The following is a 15,347-nucleotide window of genomic DNA, read 5'->3' as shown; positions in this document are numbered from 1 at the left end:
ATTCCTGACCTCAGGTGATCCTCCCGCCTTGGCCTCCCAAAGTGCTGGTATTACAGGCATGAGCCACTGTGCCCAGCCTCATTGTTTTTTGACTCCCATTTTTCCCTAATGACTAATGATGCGGAGCATCTATCTTTTCATGGGTATTGGCCATGTGTATATCTTCTTAGGATAAATGTTGTCTTAGTCCACTCAAGCTGCCCTAACAAGAGACCATAAACTAGGTAACTTAAGAGAAATTTATTTCTCATAATTCTGAAGGCTGAGAAGTCCAAGAGCAAGATGCCAGTTGATTTGGTTCCTGATGAGGGCTCTCTTCCCGGCTTTCAGATGCTGCCTTCTCACTGTGTCCTCACATGGTCTTTCCTTGGTGGATACAAGAGAGGGAGAGGGAAAGAGAGAATAATCTCTCTCCCCCTTCCTCTTCTTATAAAACCACTAATCTTATCATAAAGGCCCAACTCTCATGATCTAATCTGACCCTACTTGCCTCCCAAAGGCCCCATCTCCAAATACTATCACATTGGAGGTTGGGGCTTCAACATGGGAATTTTGGGAGGGCACAAACATTCAATCCATAACAAATGTCTATTCAGCTCCTTTGTCTATTTTTCAAGTGGGCTATTTGTCCTTTCGTTGCTGTTGTAAAAGTTCTTTTACATACACTGGATACTAGACTTTTCTTATCTGTGGATTTTTTTTTTAGTATAATTGATCTTTTCACTTTCTTCATATCATCTTTTGAAGCATAAGAGTTTTTAATACCTATTTAAGCCCAATTTATCTACTTTTCCTTTGGTTGCTTGTGCTTCGAATGTCATATCCGAGAAAGTATGTAATCCAAGGTCATGAAGATTTAAACCTATCTGTTTTATAGTTTTAGTTCTTTGATCCATTTTGAGGTAATTTTTGCATGTGATATCATCTGACCATTCTTCAGAATGTAGTAAATGGCTAGTCATAAAGTCTACTCAAGAAAAAGTACAATACCTGCTCTTCCCATTCCAGCCAAATACCACTATACCACTATAAGGAGACAACTCTCTTTGTGTTCCCAGCTAAGATGATGAAAGATGTGTAGTAACCCAGTAGGTGAATAGGGACATTACACTGGTCATTTTTATTAATTAAGGGCCCAGCTGATTACTCACTGAGGCGTTACAACAGTTCAAGCATTTTAAGCCCAGACAGGTACAAGGCAGGTTAGCTCTCATGGACTGCTGAATAAAAGCAATAAAAGCACTCAGCCAGAGCATGAGCCAGCTCCCAGGATCTCTAATAATAAGAGCTATCCTTTTCCTCCTGTTTTATCTATGCAAGTTAAAAAGGAAAAGGAGTATGTCAGGGTTGGTAAAAAACCACTTCTGTCCTTTCCATCCCCTTCTGTCACATGAAATCTTCAACATGTTCTCAATAGTCAAATGCAATTAGAAAAATGTAACAAGGAAAAGAAATATTAAGGAAGAAAAAAAAGACAAAAATCTATTTGTTTTAGCTTGTCTTGATCTTCAACCAACCTTTATAAAATCTCACCAAGTGTTAGGTAATTTGGCAAGAAGAGTCTGTTTAGAGTGTATCAAAAGGTCAAAATTAAGTGTAGTCTCTCAGTTTAATGAATAACCAGTGACCTATGAGTCTTCAAACGTTTCCCTTCTTAGTATATGAGGCTGAGGTAAGTCTCAGTTTCCTCATCTCTGAAACAGAGATGATGATAACACTAATGTCTGACTGCTCCTCAAGAATGAATGAGATCATGTCTACAAAATGAGCTCCTGGGGGGAAAAGCGTTAGATAAATTCTGAACCTTAGAGTTGCTGATTTTGTAAGATATAAAATTATAATAGATTTTTTATTCTTTGAATACAAGAATATCAGACTTTCTTAAAAAAAAAACTTGATTATGTCAGACATTCAATAGTTCACCACTGTTTCTTACTCAATGTTGAGAAAGCCTGGACCTGTCAATCTGTCTAACCTGTTAATCGCTCTTTCCCAACAAATTAACAAAGAGGACAAAGTGAACTTGAAAATAAACAGGCTGGGCATGGTGGCTCACACTTGTAATACTAACACTTTGAGAGGCCAAGGTGGGAGGGATTGCTTGAGCCCAGGAATTTAAAACTAGCCTGGGCAACATGGCGAGATCCCATCTCTATAAAATAACTAGCTGGGCATGGTGGTGCACACCTGTGGTCCCAGCTATTCAGAAGACTGTTACTAAGTGAGAAGATCCCTTGAGCCCAAGAGGTCAAGGCTGCAGTGAGCTATGGTCATGCCACTGCACTTCACCCTGGAAAACAGAGCAAGACCCTGTCTCCAAAAAACAAAACAATGAAACAACAATTAAAAAGTCTCGCTGACACCAAAAGGGTGGCATATAGGGAAGAGGCAAAAACAAAACTATCACAACCATGTAACCATATATCAACAGCAAAGCAGTCCTCCCTGTTTACAAGGAGTAGTATTCTTATCTGGTGTTATAAAGAAAAAATAAGGCTGTAGATTTTCTATTTTGGGAAAAACACTTACACATCTTTTTAAAATAATTGGCCATACTATATAAAGAGCTAAGTTATGGCAATAAACATGGAAATTAGGAGCTATTTTTAAAAGATTAAAATAAAAATAATGTTAATAGAAGAAACAGGAAAAAACAGCAAAATAGAGATCTATAAACATGGCTTTTTTTCATATTCCTCCATCCACTTTCCTTTCCCCACTTGAATAAGCATAAGATAGGCAGTAGACCTGAGCAAACAGTACAAACTGAAACAATCATGTTTCACTAAATAGACACTTATGATAGAAATAGTTCTATATAAATGGATACGTATACACATAAATGAATATCTAAATGGAATTATATCTAAGTGGATAAGTATTCAATGCAGACTAGTAGGACACATTTAACAGGACACAGTGACAATTTTTCAAACACATAAAAATTTATTTATCTTAATGAGCATTATTCTTCAAAGTAGAGGAGATTATCCTATTGACAGAAGGCCTCAAATCTGGTCTGAGGTACTTTAATAATAAATAAGAAATCTTATTAATTATTGCTTAATTTAAATGTAAAATTACATTTAAATTAATAAGTAATAATTCTTTATTATAAAGGCAGAGTTAACAGAAAATCAATTCCATAATGGGGAAACAAAAAAGCAGAAACCTCTCCCCCACCATAAAAGCCAAGATTTTTAACCCTGGAGAATTACAAGAATGTCAGTATCACTGAAAGAAACGCAGACATTACATAGTAAGTTCATTTCAAGAAAATGAACCCCATTTTAGGCATGTTACACATGGTATTTCAGAGGAACTCTCAAATGGAATAGTCTAATTGACATTCAAAGCTATTCCACTGGAGTTTAGGACATATGTCAGTGATCAAGAAGGGAAAAAAATAAGCCTCATCAGCATAGAAATGTTAAAGTCTCAAAAGTAGAAAAGCTGTCTTCAGTTGAATGTAGAATAATGATGCAGAATAATGAAGGGAAGAAAGGCACAGCGGTGACTGAACTTTGGGGAATATGCTCTGGGTTATGAGAGAAGCTCTTTGCACTTATAGCTCCATTACAGCACTAATCACACTGCATTTTATTTGCAGAGCTGCCTCTCCTTCCTGTGACTTCTTTGTAGCAAGGTAGGTGTTACAATAAAAGTTAACTGAATAAAAGTATAAATAGTTAGGGACCAGAGAAGAAAGGGGAAAAAACAGAAAATAAACCAGTAGAGAGAGAGATGAATAGGGAGATTATACAGGTCATTGTTTATTAATCCAGCATAAACAAAATACCCAGAAATATAAGCCTATTTTGTACAGGAATTGAACCAAAGTATTCCAGATCCAGAGAAAAAGTACCTTGATACAACCCTAGTAGAACACATTGAAGAGTAAAGAAAACTGAACTCAACAGTTCAGTTCCCCTAAAGAGGGATCACACCACCTTATTTTAGACACTGAGAGAAATGAACCAAATAATGAAGACAACAACATAAACTGAATTCAGAGACATATTAATTTTGTATAGATACATAATTTTTTAGCAACTAGAAAACTGATGAGTAATTAATCCAGCTGCCAAAGACTCCCTGATGAAGCTAATTAAACAGTGTAAAGATCAGTAAATGGACCAATTTAAAGTAGTTTGCTATTAGTTTAACAGCGTTACAGAAATTCTAAATAATAATAGTAAAAAACGCATAGTTAATGGTGCATAAACCAGGAGTTAAGGGATTCATGTCTTAGTCTTCACCAATTTCCTTTGTGAGGTTTACTGAGTAATTTTTGGTACTAATTAGTAAGAATAACTAGGCCGGGCACAGTGGTTCACGCCTATAATCCCAGCACTTTGAGAGGCCAAGGCGGGCAGATCACCTGAGATCAGGAGTTCGAGACCAGCCTGGCCCACGTGGTGAAACCTTGTTTCTACTAAAAATACAAACATTAGTTGGGCTTGGTGTCAGGTGCCTGTAATCCCAGCTATTTGGGAGGCTGAGACAGAAGAATTTCTTGATCCCAGAAGGCGGAGGTTGCAGGGAGCCGAGATCACACAACTGCACTCCAGCCTGGGCAACAAGAGTGAAACTACATCTCAAAAACAAAAAACAAACAATGAATAAATAGCATTATTGAGTGGAAGTTAGTATTTTTTTTTTTTTTTTTTTTGAGACAGAGTTTCGCTCTTGTTACCCAGGCTGGAGTGCAATGGCGCGATCTCGGCTCACCGCAACCTCCGCCTCCTGGGTTCAGGCAATTCTCCTGCCTCAGCCTCCTAAGTAGCTGGGATTACAGGCACAAGCCACTATGCTCAGCTAGTTTTTTGTATTTTTAGTAGAGACGGGGTTTCACCATGTTGACCAGGATGGTCTCGATCTTTCGACCTCGTGATCCACCCACCTCGGCCTCCCAAAGTGCTGGGATTACAGGCTTGAGCCACCGCGCCTGGCCAGAAGTTAGTATTAAGAGCCCTAACAGCTGAAAAGAAGACTTAGGCTGCAGTTGGCTACTAAATGTGATTGACCACGAGCAAATGATCCAATTTTAATTATGTACTTGACGTGCAGTACTTCCTCTTTATAGGAAGAGTTAGTCACTCACACTTTATCACAATAAAAAAGGATTAAAAGAAACTGCTTTGAGTTTTTAAAATAACAGTTAAATTAAAACTAAGTCACCATGACAAAAATTGTCTAGAGTTTGTACTGGCATAATGAATATGTGGTTATTCCGTAAATGATCCTCAACTCAATACCCACTCCCTAAGAGTAACAATGATAATAAAACTATTCCCTTGTAGTTACATGACTTTTCACTTTTTTCAAAGCACTTTCATAAATATTAGTCAAACAAGTAGCCTGACCACTCCTTGTATAAGCATATTAAGTGTGGGTTTATTTTTTAGGGAATGTTCCTATCTCCTCCCTAGTGCTAATAATATACTCCCTTTTATTCATACAGCAGTGCTAATAATATACTCCCTTTTATTTATACAGCTTTTCACTTCTTTTTTTTTTTTTTTTTTTTTTTTTTGAGACAAGGTCTCACTCTGTCACCCAGGCTGGTGTGCAGTGGCACAATCACAGCTCACTGCAGCCTTGACCTCCTGGGCTCAGATGATCTCCTGCCTCAGCCCACTAGTAGCTGGGACCATAGGCACACCCAGCTAATTTTCACACATCAGGCTGATTTTCATATTTTTTGTAGAGATGGGGTTTCACTGTGTTGCCCAAAGCTCAAGCAATCTGCCTACCTCAGCCTCTCACAGTGCTGGAATTTCAGGTGCAAGCCAGGGCCACTAGAAATGATCTTTCCCTTCCTTGTATCAACCCAAGGACATAATTCAAAAAAGAAGAGCAAGGAAAAGCTTATCATCTAGATATCTTTGAGGCAGTCAGTCCATGATTCTTGAACTTGGATTCAGATCTCCCAAAAGTCTCAGAATCAGAGCAAACTCTTCAGGACAATAGCTGATGTTCCCTTCTTCTAGGCATAGCCTTAAGGAGTCAATAGGATAAGGTATCTTCACTACGGGAATAGAGAAATCAAATCGATCTTGTTCACTACTATAACCCCCTTTAAGTCAAGCACAAGTAAATGCATAGTAAATGCTCAATAAATCATCACTGTAATTAATACTAAAGGGAGAACATTCTTCCCAAATGCTCACAGAATGTTCTGGAGCTAAAATAAAAATCTTGGCTGGGCAGGGTGGTTCACATTTGCAATCCCAGAGCTTTGTGAGGCTGTTGCTTGAGAGTTTGAGATCAGCCAGAAGTTTGGGACCAGCCAGGGCAACAAAGTGAGACCCCATCTTTAGAAAAAAATTAAAAAGTAACTGGGCATGAAGTTGTGGACATGTGGCCCTAGCTACTCAAGAGGCTGAGGCTGGAGAATGGCTCAAGCCCAGGAGCTTAGGGCTGCAGTGAGCCATGATCACACTACTGCACCCCAGCCTGGGTGACAGAGCAAGGCCTTGTCTCAAAAATAATAATAGGAGTAATGTTACAGAGCGGAGAGAGTGAGGAGGCTGCATCTGGCTCCTGCTCTCACAGCCATTGCAGTACATTGAGCTCCATAGAGACAGCGCCGGGGCAAGTGAGAGCTGGACGGGCACTGCGTGACTCTGTGCCTCGCTGAGGAAAAACAACTAAACATGGGCAAAGGAGATCCTAAGAAGCCGAGAGGCAAAATGTCATCATATGCATTTTTTGTGCAAATTTGTCGAGAGGAGCATATGAAAAAGCACCCAGATGCTTCAGCCAACTTCTCAAGAGTTTTCTAAGAAGTACTCAGAGAGGTGGAAGACCATGTCTGCTAAAAAGAAAGGAAAATTTGAAGATACAGCAAAGGCAGACAAGGCCCGTTATGAGAGAGAAATGAAAATCTATATTCCTCCTAAAGGGAAGACAAAAAAGAAGTTCAAGGATCCCAATGCACCCAAGAGGCCTCCTTCGGCCTTTCTTCCTGTTCCGTTCTGAGTATCGCCCAAAAATCGAAGGAGAACATCCTGGCCTGTCTATTGGTGATGATGTGAAGAAACTGGGAGAAATGTGGACTAGCACTGCTGCAGATGACAAGCAGCCTCAGGAAAAGAAGGCTGTGAAGCTGAAGGAAAAATACAAAAAGGATATTGATGCATATCGAGCTAAAGGAAAGCCTGATGCAGCAAAATAGGGAGTTGTCAAGGTTGAAAAAAGTAAAAGAAGGAAGAGGAGGAAGATGAGGAAGATGAAGATGAGGAGGAGGAAGAGGAGTGGCCAGGCCTCCGGCTGCCTTCAGGCTTTGCTCCTTTGGCTGCACATACTCCACACCGAAGGAGACAACGCTTTTGTTGATTTCCTGAGTGATTAAATTGAGGAGGAAAGGAAAATCCAGAAGCATAAAACCCTCCCTAAGACGTCTGGAGGTTGGGAGCTGGAACTGAATGGCACAGAAGCTAAATTAGTGCTCCAGGGAAAAAAAGTCACTGTCACTTTCAACATTAACAACAGCATCCCTGAAACAAAAAATAAAATAAAATAAAAGAGGAAAACAGCAGCACCCCACCAACATCTGATGGTGACAAGGAACCCTCGAAAGGACAGAAAGTTGAAAAACAGGAGCCTGAATTGACATTAACTCCCAATTTCGTGGTTGAAGTCATAAAGAATGACGGCAAGAAGGCCCTTGTGCTGGATTGTCATTACCCAGAGGATGAGGTTGAACAAGAAGATGAGGCTGAGAGTGACATCTTCTCTATCAGGGAAGTTAGCTTTCGGTCCACTAGCGAGTCTGAATGGAAGGACACTAATTATAAACTCAACACAGATTCCTTGGACTGGGCCTTATATGGCCACCTAACCGATTTCCTTGCAGACCCGATTTCCTTTTGCAGATGAGTTGGTGTAGCTAAGCACAGCCCTGGAGCACCAGGAGTACATTACTTTTCTTGAAGACCTCAAAAGTTTTGTCAAGAGCCAGTAGAGCAGACAGACACTGAAAGCTACAGTTTTATGATAGGCTTTTGGCCAGTGAACGAATCCTACTCTGAAGCTAGACATGTGCTTTGAAATGATTATCATCCTAATATTATGGGGGGAAGATACCAAATTTAAATTATATGTTTTGTGCTCTCATTATCAATAGAAATCTATTGTTTCTAGACTTTTGCATAAATAAGACAATAAAATGGGTTTCTTTCCTAAAAAAAAAAAAAAGAGAGAGAGAAAGGTACTTTGATTTAAGTAGTAATTAAGTTGCTATAAATCTGGGTATAAATTTAAATTTTTAATTTATTTGCATTTTATAAAGCATGAAGAAAACTTATCATTAAAAAACAATGGTAATACATTTCATAAACATTTATTTTATAACATTATACCTTTCCAATGTAGCTTTTCAGTTGTTCCCATTTGTGTGTGTGTGTGTGTGTGTGTGTGTGTGTGTGTGTGACCCAGGCTCAAGCAATCTTCCTACCTCAGTCTCCCAAGCAGCTGGGACTACAGGTGTGCACCCCCGTGATGCCCAGCTAAATTTTTTTTTTTTTTTTTTTTTAGAGATGGGGTCTCGTGATGGTGCCTGGCTGGTCTTGAACTCCAAAAAGCTCTACTGGATCAAGCAATCCACCTGCCTCAGCCTCCTAAAGTGCTGGGATTACAGGCATGAGCCACCGTGCCTGGCAGTTGTTGCCATTTTAATACACAGTATGTTTTCTTTTCTTCGTCTTTTTTTTTTTGTGTGTGTATGTGATGGAGTCTTACTCTGTCACCCAGGCTGGAGTGCAATGGCACCATCTTGGCTCACTGCAGCCTCCGTCTCCTGGCTTCAAGTGATTCTCCTGCCTCAGCCCCTCAAGTGGCTAGGACTAGAGGCGTGCACCACCACACTTGGCTAATTGTTGTATTTTTAGTAGAGATGGGGTTTCACCACGTTGACTAGGCTAGTCTTCAACTCCTGACCTCAGGTGATCCACTCACCTTGGCCTCCCAAAGTGCTGGGATTATAGGCGTGAGCCACTGGGTCTGGTCACAGTATGTTTTCTTAAAGCAGTGGATAAATGTAAGCTTTTAAAAATCTGTTAATATTCCAGATTTAGTCTATGAAGGTTTCTTTTAAAAAGTTATTTTGCCGGGCACGGTGGCTCAAGCCTGTAATCCCAGCACTTTGGGAGGCCAAGACAGGTGGATCACAAGGTCAAGAGATCGAGACCATCCTGGTCAACAAGGTGAAACCCCGTCTCTACTAAAAATACAAAAAATTAGCTGGGCATGGTGGTGCATGCCTGTAATCCCAGCTACTCAGGAGGCTGAGACAGGAGAATTGCCTGAACCCAGGAGGTGGAGGTTGCGGTGAGCCGAGATCACGCCATTGCACTCCAGCCTGGGTAACAAGAGTGAAACTCCGTATCAAAAAAAAAAAAAAGTTATTTTGCAAAATTTGTGAATTAACAACTCATTAGGAAAAAATAGGCCAATGGACAATACTTATGAAGCAGACAATCATAAGAAATAAAAATGAAAGCATAAGAGTTCAAAGATAATTTTGACCTCTTTAAAATAAATGTTATAGCCTTTGGTTTGTACAGTATTCATAAGTTTTAAAAAAAAGAAATTCTTAAAACAAAAGTCAGCAAAAACTCCTAAATCATACCAACTTTGGCAATATAACATGGAAAACATTATTACTGCTAGCCAATCATTTACAGTAAAAGCATTAGCCACATATTCTTTCTTTGAAGTACATAGGAACAAATACCTATTAAAGTTTTTATTTTACATCTGGGAAAATTTTGCCTGAAGTTGTATAGAGAGTATACAGAAAAGTTACAGTGATCTAGGTATCTTGTCAGTTCTATACAGTTTCATATTAATAGATCATCTTTCAGTGGAGAAGCCAGATAAAATGCAGGATAAAGTACTGAATGAGACATATTTATGTTAAAAAAATTACTACTTATCTGAAATTCAAATTTAAGTGGGTGTCCTGTATTTTTATTTACATGTCTGTCAACTCTTTCTTTCATTATAAGTCTCTTTCAGAAAATATCAAATTCATTGTCAAGAAGAGATTCAGTCTCATAACAGTTAGGTAAATCTTTACCTTTTAGGAATTTCTTGAGGACCATGCCACCAAAAAGGCTTCCTGCAGAAGCAACTGTAAGAAACAGAATACAAAGAAATATCACAAATAAGTAAATGTATTCTATTGAAAGAATCAAATGGGAGTCTATAAAACTGCATATAGACACAGAACATTAAAAAAGTGGCCACTACTAATGAGTTCAGTAAAAATGGAAAAATCAAAGAAATACTATTGTCTTTGGGGGGGTCTCACACAGGAATGTTCCCCACATACTATAATGCTGCAATGACTGTTCTCGTGAAGAATACCTTCTTAGAGATAACCAAATAGCAAGTTTTTTCACCTATATTCAACAGTCACCCACAATCAACACCAGGACTACCTCTTTGGATGATACTCTATTTGACAGAAAAAGATTATGGGAAGACTTCAAATTGCAGCTAGTAATCAGAATGTATCATGTCAATTACTCATATCCTAACACAAGATTCGATTAAAACTTTGGCTGTTCTTTTAACCAATTTTACACTGAAATAGAAAATACCAGGCTATCAGGTAAGATTTATCTTAGAGTTCTAACTATAAATATTAAAAATTTTAGAGCAATAATTTTTCCGGGTAGACAGTGAATAAGGAAGCAGGCACCTAGGAGGTGACAAAAAGATCAGAACTATCTTTTTGAACATGCCCTTCCCCAGAGTAACATGACCTAATAGTTCAGAATTTAAGCATCATTGCCATAGGAACCAATAGAAATATATCTACCCCTCAGAAAATGTGCATCTTTCAGGCAGAGAAAAAAGGTTGAGAATCACTGAACTAGAGTGAGAGGCAAGGTCATTCTGTAAACTGCTGTCCAGTACCACAGCCACAAATTACATGTGGCTATTTACATCTAGCTAAATTAAATTTAAAATGTAGTTCTAGACAGGTACGGTGGCTCACACGTGTAATCCCAGTACTTTGAGAGGCCGAGGTGGGTGGATCACCTGAGATCAGGAGTTCGAGACCAGCCCAGCCAACATGGTGAAACCCCATCTCTTCTAAAATACAAAAATTAGCCAGGTGTGGTGGCAGGTGCCTGTAATCTCAGCTACTTGGTAGGCTGAGGCAGGAGAATCAATTGAACCTGGGAGGCGGAGGTTGCAGTGAGCCGAGATTGTACCACTACAATACAGCCTGGGCAACAAGAGTGAAACTCCATCACAGACACACACACACACACACACACACACACACACACACACACACACACACACATTAGTTCCTCAGTCACATTAAACCACATTTCAATTGCTCCATAGCCACATACGGTTAATGGCTAGCCTGCTAAATAGGAGACAGAGAAATTTCCATCATCACAAAACGTTCTATTGGATAGTAATGCTCTAGATTTCCAGATTTTAGGTGATTCTGAATAAATAATACACACTTCAAAAGGCCTAACCACAAGCAACATAAGACATTTAACAAAAGACACTCTTTTCTATTATTTTTTTTTTTTAACTGAGACAGAGTCTCATTCTGTCACTCAGGCTGGAGTGCAGAGGCACAATCTTGGCTCACTGCAACCTCTGCCTCCCAGGTTCATGCGATTCTGCTGCCTCCACCTCCTGAGTAGCTGAGATTATAGACATGTGCCACCATGCCCAGCTAATTTTTGTATTTTTAGTAGAGACAAGGTTTCACTGCCTCAGCCTTCCAAAGTGCTGGGATTACAGGCATAAGCCACCGTGCCTGGCCCCCTGCCCCCTTTTTAAAGATCATCTTCTGGCCGGGCATGGTGGGTCACACCTGTAATCCCAGCACTTTGGGAGGCTGAGGTGGGTGGATCTCTTGAGCCCAGGAATTCAAGACCAGCCTGGGTAACATCACAGAACTCCATCTCTACAAAAAATACAAAAATTAGCTGGTCGTGGTGGCACACACCTATAGTCTAGCTACTCAGGAGGCTGAGGTAGGAGGATCACCTGAGCCCGGGGTGCAGAGGTTGCAGTGAGCCATGATGGCACCACTGCATTCCAGCCTCGGCAACAGAGAGCAAGACCCCATCCCAGAAAAAGAATTTTTTTTTAATTTTTTTTTTTTTTTTTTTTTTTTTTTTTTGAGACGGAGTTTCGCTCTTTGTTACCCAGGCTGGAGTGCAATGGCGCGATCTCGGCTCACCGCAACCTCCGCCTCCTGGGCTCAGGCAATTCTCCTGCCTCAGCCTCCTAAGTAGCTGGGATTACAGGCACGCGCCACCAAGCCCAGCTAGTTTTTTGTATTTTTAGTAGAGACGGGGTTTCACCATGTTGACCAGGATGGTCTCGATCTCTCGACCTCGTGATCCACCCGCCTCGGCCTCCCAAAGTGCTGGGATTACAGGCTTGAGCCACTGCGCCCGGCTTTAATTTAAAAAAAAAAAAAAATTCTGTTCTATAGAGAGGATTTGGGGGAATGCTTGCTTTAAAAACGTATTTTATAGATAAGTCTCTACTGTCATCTTTGCAACTGAAGGATAGCATGTTACTGCTTTCGTGTAAAAGCATTGGAAGAATAACTGAAAACTGAGGGCTGCATAGGGTATGGAGCAGGTGAAAGCACTCTTCACCCATAATTAGCCAGGCATGGTGGTGGGCACCTGTAATCCCAGCTACTCGGAAGGGTGAGGCACGAGAATCACTTGAACCTGGGAGGTGGAGGCTACAGTGGACCAAGACCCCACCACTACACTCCAGCCTGGGCAACAGAGCAAGACTCTGTCTCAAAAAAAATTTAAAAAGACTGGGTGTGGCGGCTGACTCCTGTAATCCCAGCACTTTGGGAGGCCAGGGCAGGCAGATCACAAGGTCAGGAGTTTGAGACCAGCCCAATCAACATGGTGAAACCCTGTCTCTACTAAAAATACAAAAATTAGCCAGGCATGGTGGTGTGTGCCTGTAATCCCAGCTACTTAGGAGGCTGAGGCAGGAGAACTGCTTGAACCCGGGAGGCAGAGGTTGCAGTGAGCCAAGATCATGCCGCTGCACTCCAGCCTGGGTGACAGTGAGACTCCATCTAAAAAAAACAAAAATAAAAACTCATTTTAACTAACATTTCCCAAATGTGTATGACTACATAACTCCTTTCTTATAACTCATATAAACATTCTGTGGTATACATTTTGGGAAATATCATTAAAATAACATTTTTTAATAATTAAAAAAAACAACTCTGGGCAACAGAGTGAGATTGTCTCAAAAAACATAAAAATACTAAAAAATAGCCGGGCGCGGTGGCTCAAGCCTGTAATCCCAGCACTTTGGGAGGCTGAGGCGGGTGGATCACGAGGTCGAGAGATCGAGACCAGCCAGGCCAACATGGTGAAACCCTTTCTCTACTAAAAATACAAAAATTAGCTGGCCATGGTGGTGCACACCTGTAATCCCAGCTACTCACGAGGTAAGGCAGGAGAATTGCTTGAACCTGAAAGGCGGAAGTTGCAGTGAGCCAAGATCGCACCACTGCACTCTAACCTGCGCAACAGAGTGAAACTTCATCTCAAAAAAATACAAATAAAAATAAAAGCTTACAGAGAGGGGAAGAAAAAAGAAAAAGCCATATAAAGAGTAATCAGAAAGATTTTTAAAATTTTCAATAGCAACACTTGAAGTTAGAAAATAATGCTGCAATGTCATCAAAATTCTGAAGGAAAAATGAATTCTGGCTTAGAATCCTGTATGCCCAAACTATCAGTTAGGTACATGTGGAGATGTTTTCAGAGACGTAAGGTCTCAAGAAATTTACCTTCCAAACATGCTTTCCAAGGAAGCTACTGGAGCCCGAGATCCGTCAAAGCAAGGAGTGAGCCAAGAGAAAAAAAAAAAAAAAAAGAGGGATTCAGGAAGCACAAAATCCAATGCAAGAGAAAAACTATAGGAACACTCTGAATAATGATGAAGGGAGGATTCCAAGACGACAGCTGTGCACCAGATACAGAAGGCATCAAGTCAAAATTAGAGCAGGTCAGAAAACACTGCAAAAAAGTTATTCAGCAGGATAAAACTGATATAATATCTGATGTACAGGAATATACAAGATTTAGACAAATGCTGGAAGTTTAGGAGTTGACTAGATGATAAAAACAGACAATAAATGGCCGGGCACGGTGGCTCAAGCCTGTAATCCCAGCACTTTGGGAGGCCGAGGCAGGTGGATCACGAGGTCAAGAGATCGAGACCATCCTGGTCAACATGGTGAAACCCCGTCTCTACTAAAAATACAAAGAATTAGCTGGGCATAGTGGCGCGTGCCTGTAATCCCAGCTACTTAGGAGGCTGAGGCAGGAGAATTGCCTGAACCCGGGAGGCGGAGGTTGCGGTGAGCCAAGATTGCGCCATTGCACTCCAGCCTGGGTAACAAGAGCGAAACTCCGTCTCAAAAAAAAAAAAAAAAAAGACAATAAATTAAGTATTAGCTGAAGGGAAATTATAAACAAAAGTAATCATAGTTTTCTATATGGCTAAACTGGACTTTATGCTCATAATGAGTAAATATTCATCTAAATGGTTGGAAAATTATAACTATATAAGACACATGGTAGAGGTAAAGATATTAAGGAGAGCAATCATCTTCTATGGTGGAAAATCAATAAATGTCTATGAAAAGGAAAATCAAGATATAACAATTTAGGGCTGAGCACAACGGCTGATGCTTATAATTCCAGCACTTTGGGAAGCTAAGGTGGGTGGATCTACTTGAGCCTAGGAGTTCAAGACCAGACTAGGCAACACAGGGAGACCTTGTATCTATTTTTTTTTAAAAATAGTCATGCATGGTAGCACGTGCCTGTAGTCCCGGCTACTCAGGAGGCTGAGATGGGAGGATCACCTAAGTCCAAGAGGTCAAGGCTGCAGTGAACAGTACTTGCACCACTGCAGTCCAGATTGGGTGACAGAGCAAGACCTTGTCTCAAAATAAATACATAAATAACATCTTGGCCAGGTGCAGTGGCTAACACCTATAATCCCAGCACTTTGGGAGGCCAAAGTGAGAAGACTGCTTGAGCCCAGGAGTTTGAGACCAGCCTGGGCAACATAGCAAGAGACTCTGTCTCTACAAAAATACAAAAATAAAACAATTAACCAGGCATGGTAGCACATGCCTGTAGACCTAGCTACTCGGGAGGCTGAGGTAGGAGGATCATTTGAGCCCAGGCATTTAAGGTTACAGTGAGCTATGATTGTGCCACTGCATTCCAGCCTGGTGACAGAGTGAGACCCTTTTTTTTTTTTTTTTAAGATACAACAACACAAACAAA

At 40.5% G+C, this 15,347-nt stretch overlaps 1 protein-coding gene and 2 pseudogenes across 1 annotated transcript in view; 2 read left to right on the top strand and 1 right to left on the bottom strand.

The window, feature by feature from the left end:
- Nucleotides 1–15,347, bottom strand: part of TOP6BL (TOP6B like initiator of meiotic double strand breaks) — a 106,745-nt gene that overhangs the window by 84,060 nt on the left and 7,338 nt on the right. Inside the window, exon 3 of the mRNA XM_010351979.2 lies at nucleotides 10,085–10,138. Coding sequence (XP_010350281.1) covers nucleotides 10,085–10,138 — 54 coding nt within the window. The remainder of the gene's footprint in view (nucleotides 1–10,084; nucleotides 10,139–15,347) is intronic.
- LOC141584914 (high mobility group protein B1-like) lies at nucleotides 6,554–7,227 on the top strand (annotated as a pseudogene).
- LOC104653430 (complement component 1 Q subcomponent-binding protein, mitochondrial pseudogene) lies at nucleotides 7,241–7,969 on the top strand (annotated as a pseudogene).

Source organism: Saimiri boliviensis, chromosome 6 (assembly GCF_048565385.1).
Source record: "Saimiri boliviensis isolate mSaiBol1 chromosome 6, mSaiBol1.pri, whole genome shotgun sequence".
Taxonomy (NCBI): domain Eukaryota; kingdom Metazoa; phylum Chordata; class Mammalia; order Primates; family Cebidae; genus Saimiri; species Saimiri boliviensis.
This window is presented reverse-complemented; position numbering and strand designations above follow the sequence as displayed.